General features: G+C 58.4%; 1 protein-coding gene across 3 annotated transcripts in view; it reads left to right on the top strand.

Moving 5' to 3' along the window:
* SLC12A5 (solute carrier family 12 member 5) overlaps positions 1-8533 on the top strand; it is a 40765-nt gene that overhangs the window by 7304 nt on the left and 24928 nt on the right. Inside the window, exons 1-4 of one of the 3 annotated variants that reach the window (XM_066387634.1) lie at positions 577-1031; positions 6926-7020; positions 7370-7501; positions 8124-8270. In XM_066387634.1, the coding sequence (XP_066243731.1) occupies positions 980-1031; positions 6926-7020; positions 7370-7501; positions 8124-8270 (426 nt within the window). In that variant the 5' untranslated portion in view covers positions 577-979. Of the gene's footprint in view, positions 1-576; positions 1032-4347; positions 4368-6925; positions 7021-7369; positions 7502-8123; positions 8271-8533 lie in introns of those variants that run through there. The other 2 variants (XM_066387635.1, XM_066387633.1) reach the window with 2 other exon arrangements.

The following is an 8533-nucleotide window of genomic DNA, read 5'->3' as shown; positions in this document are numbered from 1 at the left end:
GTCAATGCTCCCTGGAATCTCACTGCTGCTTTCTCTCCTCTTTACCATGTCTTCTTCCAAGGGTCACTTCATGTCCGAGGGTCCCTGTCTGTGGACTCCAAGGATTTGTCTTGGGGGTGAGCTGCTAGGACTCTTGTCAGTCAAAGTACAATGAAAGGGTTCATTGCAACTCCTCAGGCTCCACTCCTCCCATCTGAAGAGTGGCTGAGTCAGATCGTTCAGCCCAGTGACCCTGAAGCCCTCCGTGGGGGCAGCTTCAGTCAAAGGGCTCTGGCCTCTCCACACCCCCAGTGCCAACCTCTCGAACGGCGATATGAGGGAGGGTCTAGTTCTGGACTTCTCTTCAGGGCTGCTTTACGGGCTCCCCAAGGACCCATAATCCATGGTGCCCCACCCTTGCCGGCTCATCTTCCCCCTAGGGGTCACCCCAGACCCCCAGCCAGGCAGCCGCTGCGGGGGCCGCCTCCCCACGGCAGCGACCTAGTTCCCTGCCGTTATTTTTAGGGCGCGGGATGGCACCTGCCCACGTGCCGGCCCCGCCTGCGCCGGAGTGGGGGGCGGGTGGAGCTGTGTCTGCTCAAGGGAGGCGAGGCCCCTGTCCCCTGCAGAACCCTCTCCATTCCATCCGTGCAAGCCCTCAGTTTTAGTGCGAGGGGCCTCCAGGCGGGCTCTGCCCGCCCCTCGTCCCTTCTTCTTCCTCCCGCTCCCCCCCCCCCCCGAAAAAACCCCGCCAGTGCCTCACGCCTCCTGCATACGGGATGAGGTGAGCAGCGCCGCCGCTGCGAGGGGGCGCGCGCGGGTGTGAGCGTGTGTCCGTGTGCGAGTGTGTGTGCGCCGGGCGGGCGGCCACTGCAGCTTCTTCCTCTGTGGAGCGGAGGGCGAGAGAGAGAGCTAGAGCGAGCGAGAGAGCGGAGAAGGCGGGCAGAGGGGCGCGGGCCAGGCGGCGCAGCCATCCCGGGGCCAGCGCAGCGCCGCCACCATGCTCAACAACCTGACAGACTGCGAGGACGGCGATGGGGGAGCCAACCCCGGTAAGCAGCGGTCCGGGGGCTGCGAGGGAGGGGGCGGCGAGGAGAGGAGGCAGCCGTGGGGTTGGAGGCAGAGCGGGGCCGCCTCCTTGAGCGAAGAGGCTGGGAATGGCTGGGGCGGTGGGCGCCCACGGCAGCCCGAGCCGCGCTCCATTGGAATGCACCGGGCGCTGTCCGAGGTGCTGGAATGCGCCGCGCCTGGGGCAGGGCTCGGACCGAGGGGTTGCCGTTGCCCACCGCCCGGGGGACAGACGTGGGCTAACCGAGCGGGGGAGGCGTTGGGAAAGGTATGGGAGAGCTAGAATGAGCTGACGTGGAGCTCGACGGGAGGAAGGAGGGCTCCTTTCCCCTGTAAGGGACCCCGGCGTCCTGGTGCAGAGTGTCGACTGGTGGAGTGTGGGGGGGAGGGAGGTGGGGGCGCAGTCTGCTGCAGTCCCTCGCTCTGAGACTTCCAGCTGAAAGGTGAGGGAAGGTACCTATGAGGGCTTGAAGCCATATGACGGCCCCGTCCGGGCTGCGGTGTCTCCTTAAGAGGACACTTGGTGCAATCCGGGCCCCCTCCCCCAAAACTGCCCGAGGTCCAACCTCAGAATGAAGGGTACCCCCTCCAGAGATTTTCATCTTTACTTTGCGGAATCTGCCTCTCTCTCTCTCTTTCTCTGTCTCTCTCGTTCATCCCCGTGGGTTCCTATTCAGGACGGGAAGCAAGATCATCCTCTTTTCTTCCCTCTTTCCCCTTCCTCTCGGTACCTTGGGATGGCAGTGAGGTTTCCAGGGCGGGGCAGGGGGGGGTCTTTCTAGTCAGTTCTTCTAGCTTTCTTAGTAAGGCCTCGGGAATAGGGTTCTAGTTGCTGAATCCCCGGCGCCGCGGCGCGGACACTGCGGACGCGCTGCGGTGGGTGCGGACTCGCTAGGAGCCCATGGGCTTGGAGCAAGTCGTTTCGCTGCTAGGGCTCTACCCCTCCCTCCTCCGCGGTTTCCCTGCTCTGAGGTCTTCGGGGCCAGCCACCCCGCGGGCTCCCAGGCCCCCGCCGCCCCCCAGCGGTCTCAGCCATCCATCACGGCTGTCAGCCGCCCCCACCCCCCACCCTCCAGTGGCGCTGCGTCCCTTGCGCACTAACGTGCCTCCCGCTCCAGCTGTCTGCGCTCAGCGCCTTCAAACGCTCCCCTGGGCATTGCTTGACCCTCTTGGCCGAGGTCTTGCAGACCTCCCCAGGGGATGACCAAAATATCCCAAGGTCTTCCAGGGACTAGTTGTCTTGACTCGAAGTCCTCCGGATCCTGAATCGGAGTCAGAGCCAAGTGGCCGCCTGGGAAGGCTGTGCACACCAGGGTCCCGGATCTTTTGTCTGAGCCCCACTCTTCCTCCCTGGGCCTGAGTGGTACACAGGGGCCTTAACTACTGGCTAGCCAGCTTATCTATCTCCGCAGTGATACTGGGGTTGTACCATCCAGCAGCCGCCCCCCTGCCCAGCAGGCCTAGGCTGTGTGTGGGGGAGGGCTTTGGTTAAGAGAACTCTGCGGCAGCACCAGGCATCTCAACGCAGTGTTCAGGGAATGAAGGGGGGGTCATTTCTGTCTGCGACCCCCTTCAGATGTCTCCACTCTGAGGACAGGGGTTTAACCTGAGAGATAATATCTCTGCTCCCCCAGACAAGGGGTCTGGTCTGATCCCTAAGGTTAGTGGTGCCTTACTAGGCCTTGGGATTTCCATGAGATCTCGGGAGGCCTAAAAACAAGGTACTACGTGTGCAGAGCAGGAGTCAAACTAGGAGTTCCTTTCAGTTCTACATCCTCCCCATTAGTTTCTAGGCTCTGAATATAGTGGGCCCATCTGGAGACCTTCTGTCTCTCTACAGTGTCCAGGACTTGGAACTAGAGCGATCCAACCTTGGTTCGGGCATTTTTGGGTCCCAGAGAGAGAGGGCCTCCCAGTGGTAATTGCAGGGGTGGTTGGGGGCTTTAAGGACCTGCTGGGACTGAGGGAAAGGGACCGTCAGACAAGAGTCCCTGGCATCTCTTATCATCCTAAGTTCTTGGGCATGTGGGTGAGGGAACCTGGGCGCTGACCTCGGGGAGATGGGAATGGCCGAGTTAAAGGGCTCCTCTGGACTAAAGAAGAGCCCAGGGATATTATTTCTGGCCTCCAGGTCTCCTTTCTCTTTGGGGTCTGATGCCCTCCCCCACTACCTCAATCTGGTTTGGGGATTCCACTAGGCCTGGCCCCAGGCTCCCCGGGAGGAGATACCTAAGCTCACGCTGCTCGCCTGTTTCCTCTCTAGGAGCTCTGGCCACGGCAGCTTAATTGAAAGCCGATTCGGGCTGAAGGCTCCCAGGGGGCGGGCGTGGGGGCGGGGGCGGAGAGGGCTCAGCCTCAGTCTGGCCCTGCCTCTCTTGCGCGCGCCACTCGGCGCTCCCCCACGGTCCCGACTCCTGGCTCTGAGGAATCCGGGCGAGTTCCGCCTTCTCAGTCCTGCCCCTTTGAGAACTCCTGAAGCTCACCCCCCCCCCCCCCCAGTGCTCCTGGCGTTCCAGGGAGGGGACAAAATCAGCCCTGGCAGACGAGGCCGGAAGCCTGGCGTCCCCGTCCAGTCGGCGGATGGAAAGGCAGGATCCAGAACAAGCCTACCGGCCGCCCCCTCCTCTGCCCTCATCTCCTGGCTGCGATCCTGCCTGGAGTCTGGCTCCGCGCTGCGCGCCGCGTTACATAAGCGGCTGCGGCGCGTGGCCGGCTCTGCGCTGCGCTCTGGCCGGGTCTCGGCGCCGTCGCCTAGGAAACCGGTACCCGGCTACCTATTTGCGGAGTCTCAAGTCCCGGCGCCCCTCTTCTAGCTCCGCACGCGCCGGAGGGCCCGCATGAAGAAAGAGGGGCTTGGGAGGGGGCACGAAAAGCAGAGTGGAGGGGCCCTCGTGTCAGGTTGTCCTGGCCCTAGAAGCAGACGCTGCGGGGAGAGGGACCCAGTCCTGCAGCAAACAGGGCCCCAGAATCTTGCAGTTGGGGAAGGGCGGGGAATGGGGAGCCCAGGCTGGGTGGGGGCACCACGCATGTGAATAATAATCGCGGTTGTATTAGCAGCAGCAATAGCTCCCCTATTTGCCAGACAAACATGATGGACATTATTTCACCTAGTCCCAACAGTCCTCTCATTTAAAGCATGATCATGATCTCTTGGCGAAAGAGGCAGCTGAGGCTGAGAGTTTAAGTGACTTGCCAAAAGTGTCAACACAGCCACTGAAGCTGGAACTGAAACCTGAATTTTGACTCTAGCCTTTTTTCTTAACCACTAAGAAACTGGTTCTCATCTCCTCCGCTTCGCCACTAGTTCCTACCATAGTGAGGTGAGAATACGAAGCATCTGGGCAGTATTTTAAAAGGAGGAGGAACCCACCTCACTTTTATTTCTCCTGTTCTCTGCCCCCAGACAGCTCTTCTGAGACCCCAGGGTCACGAAGGGAGCTTGGGGGAAATTTACTTTTAAAGACTAGCCCGCCCCACCAGCACCTCTTACGAGCAGGGCTTCCATGGGAGGATGGGTCTGCTATTCCCAGGAACACACATAGAGAGGAAAAGAAAAAGCAAGTGGGAGCTCCCTGTTTGGTGAGTGAGATGGAATTAGTGGCAGGAATGGGTTTCCTTCAAGCAGGTGAGGCATCACCTCTTCCCCCTTTTACAAGTGTTTTTTTTTTTGTTTGTTTGTTTGTTTTTGTATTTTTCTGAAGCTGGAAACGGGGAGAGACAGTCAGACAGACTCCCGCATGCGCCGACCGGGATCCACCCGGCACGCCCACCAGGGGGCGACGCTCTGCCCACCAGGGGGCGATGCTCTGCCCCTCCGGGGCGTCGCTCTGTTGCGACCAGAGCCACTCCAGCGCCTGGGGCAGAGGCCAAGGAGCCATCCCCAGTGCCCGGGCCATCCTTGCTCCAATGGAGCCTTGGCTGCGGGAGGGGAAGAGAGAGACAGAGAGGAAGGAGAGGGGGAGGGGTGGAGAAGCAGATGGGCGCTTCTCCTGTGTGCCCTGGCCGGGAATTGAACCCGGGACTTCTGCACGCCAGGCCGACGCTCTACCACTGAGCCAACCGGCCAGGGCCCCTTTTACAAGTTTGAGTCAGGATGAGAATGGATTTGTAACAACAGGTCATTCTCTGGCTGGGAGACTAAGGAAAGTTTCCAGGAGGTGGGGAGGATGGGGAAGATTTGGACAGAGGGACATGTAATTCAGAATACACAGGGCCTCTGCTTCACTTGGACTTTGGTCACTGGGCAGTGTCTGCAGGGTCCAAAGAAATATCTATTGTTGGGAATCAGTGCTGGCACTGAGGAAGGGGGATGGCTGGAACTAAGGGACTATGCCTGTGGGGGTCCCTTATGTCTCTTTGAAAGGACCCTCTCTTTGATGTCTGAGACTTTTTTCCTTTTGTGATTTCATCCAGGAACACAGTTTCACACATTTCCTACACACGTTTTTTATGGATTACCCTCATCTCTTTCTCCAGCCGAGTCTCTTTCCTGGGTCTCAGACTGCTTCATATATCCAAGTGGCTTCTAGACTTATGCAGTTGAGTGTCCTACAGTGCCTCACTCTCACTTAGATTCAACATCATCCCCACCCCACCCCCGTCTCCTCCTTTCCCATTTATTAAATAGCGCCATGACCCACCCTTTTATTCATGCTAGAAACCCCAGGCATTAGTCTAGATTTCTCCTTTCTCTATCCTCAAATGGCTGGCATAGATATATGTGCCAATAATTCTTGAGTCTGTCCATTGTTCTGCATTGCCCGGTTCTAGGGCCATCAGTCTTTGCTTTGGTTACTGAAAGTCCCTAACTGGTGTCTGTATTCTTCATCTAAAGGCCAGAGTGATTGCTCTAAAACATGTCTGTTCGTGGTACTTCTTTGCCTGAGGCTCTTCAGTGACTTCCCATTGTCTTCTGGATGCAGTCCAAAATTCTTTAACATGGCCTGTTAATTGTGTAAGGACCTAGCCCACACCAGGCTCATCTTTTTATATGCTACTCGCTATTTTTCAGGCCCACCCATCCCCCAGACTCCAGACTTCAGCTAGATCAAACTTCTTTCCGCTCCCCTGGCCTGCTGTGTTCACTCTCACCTCTGGGCCATCGAACATGCTGTTCTCTCTGCCTGGAACATCCTCCTGCCTCCCTCTCAGTCTAGCTCTTACTCATCCTTCAGTTCTCAGCTGACACATCACTTCCTCTGGGAAGCCTTCCCTGACCTCCCAAGCTGGGCCGAATGCCTCTCCTGTGTTCCAACAGTCCCTTATTCATTTTCTATCACAGAACTTACCACTTGGGGTTGGAGAGTCCTGGTTACTGGTTCATCTCCCCTGCGCTTGGGTTCTCCGAGGGCAGGAATGGTGTCTTATTCGGCCGTTTACTCTCCCGCCACCCCTGTGCTCATATTGGCACATGGCAGACACCTAGCAGATACATGCTGATTGAAGATGAATGAGGGGCATAGGAGGTGCCAGACAGGGTCACTTTTCTAGGAGGTGGAGTATCCTTGGGGCCTCAGGCTGTAGTGTTCTCTGCCTCCCTGCCAGGAAAGAGCATGCTTCCCTCCCAAAGGACCAGGGTGGGCCCAGTTATGGTCTAGGAGTGGAGCCTAGAGAGTCCACAGTGCCCTGATGAATGAGGTAGGACCCCCTAAGAGCAAGGAAACACTCACATGTTTATTGAATACCCAGTATGTGCCAAGGAGTGCACTAGGCTCTTTAGACATGCTGTCAAACTTCTGCAAGGGAGGTAATATTGGCTCCACATATCTAATGTGCAAACTGAGGGTCAGAGAGTTCAAGTGGCCGCACAGCTACACTGGCCCAGGCAGATGCGTGAGAAGCAGCTGATGCCAGACCCCTGACTCCTCTGCCTTCTCAGGTGATGGCAACCCCAAGGAGAGCAGTCCCTTCATCAACAGCACCGACACGGAGAAGGGAAAGGAGTACGATGGCAAGAACATGGCCCTGTTTGAGGTGGGTTGCCGGGGCTGTTGGGCCAGCACCAGAGCTCGTCTCCCCACCCATCAGGTGCTCCCTCTCTCCCTGGGGAACAGTGTCCTCCCTCCCTTCCATCTCTTTGTGGTTCGCCTTCTTTCTGGAGCCTCCCCCACCTCCTTGTCCTTCCCTTCCCCCGTTATCTCCTCTCCCCATCCTGCCATCCTCTTTCTCTGATCGCCTCGCCTATTCCCCCTTCTTCCGCATCTCATCCCAACCTCAGTGGTCTGCCTTCCATGTCCCCATCTCTCTCTGCCTCCACCATCTAACTCGCCCCTGCCCCTCCCCTAGGCCCCAGCGTTCTAACACTGCCCCCCTCCCTCCGCAGGAAGAGATGGACACCAGCCCCATGGTGTCCTCCCTGCTCAGTGGCCTGGCCAACTACACCAACCTGCCCCAGGGAAGTAGGGAGCACGAAGAGGCCGAAAACAATGAGGGTGGAAAAAAGAAGCCAGTGCAGGTGAGGGCCTTGCGGAAGAAGGGATGAGGGAAGAAGGCTGGATGGAGGGGAGAAAGGATTAGGGAGGAAAATCGATTCAAATGAAGGGATGGATGATGGGGGCAGAGGGGGCGGCAGGGATGGGGGAAGCAGGATAGACAAGGAATGGAGGAGGGAGGGGTTGGTGTGAAGGAGGCGTGGTGTAGGCACTAAGGCTGGGAGATGGGAGGAGGGACGCTGGGAGATGGGAGGAGGGAGGCTGGGAGATGGGAGGAGGGACACTGGGAGATGGGAGGAGGGAGGCTGGGAGATGGGAGGAGGGACACTGGGAGATGGGAGGAGGGAGGCTGGGAGATGGGAGGAGGGACGCTGGGAGATGGGAGGAGGGAGGGGTTGGTGTGAAGGAGGCGTGGTGTAGGCACTAAGGCTGGGAGATGGGAGGAGGGACGCTGGGAGATGGGAGGAGGGACGCTGGGAGATGGGAGGAGGGACAGGGGGGGTAAGAATCAGAGGGGAGAGGGATGACGGGATGGGGATGGAGAGAATAGGGAAGTGGGGGATGAAGGAATAAGGGAGGAGAAGTGGGCCTGGGAGTTTGGTAGTGATGGGGGGCTGCGGAATCTGACACCGGCCTCCCTGGCAGGCCCCACGCATGGGCACCTTCATGGGCGTGTACCTACCGTGCCTGCAGAACATCTTTGGTGTCATCCTCTTCCTGCGTCTCACTTGGGTGGTGGGCATTGCAGGCATCATGGAGTCCTTCTGCATGGTCTTCATCTGCTGCTCCTGCGTGAGTGCCACCCTCCCCTTTGCCACCGCCTGACAGCTGGCCTGAGCAGGGGCCTGGGGGCGGGAGCAGGAGTGGGGAAGCAGGAGACCTGAGCTTTTTATAGGAACCACTGCGTATGATCTTGGAGAGTAAATTAGGTCTGACTGGTCCTTCCTGCCTCTCACAGGTTGATCCCTGATGGCTGTTAACCAGGTTTCACCTGTTAGTGCGTGCGTGCGTGCGTGCGTGCGTGTGTGTGTGTGTGTGTGTGTAATTACAAAGTA

This window comes from Saccopteryx leptura, chromosome 5 (assembly GCF_036850995.1).
Source record: "Saccopteryx leptura isolate mSacLep1 chromosome 5, mSacLep1_pri_phased_curated, whole genome shotgun sequence".
NCBI classification, from domain to species: Eukaryota; Metazoa; Chordata; class Mammalia; order Chiroptera; family Emballonuridae; genus Saccopteryx; species Saccopteryx leptura.
This window is presented reverse-complemented; position numbering and strand designations above follow the sequence as displayed.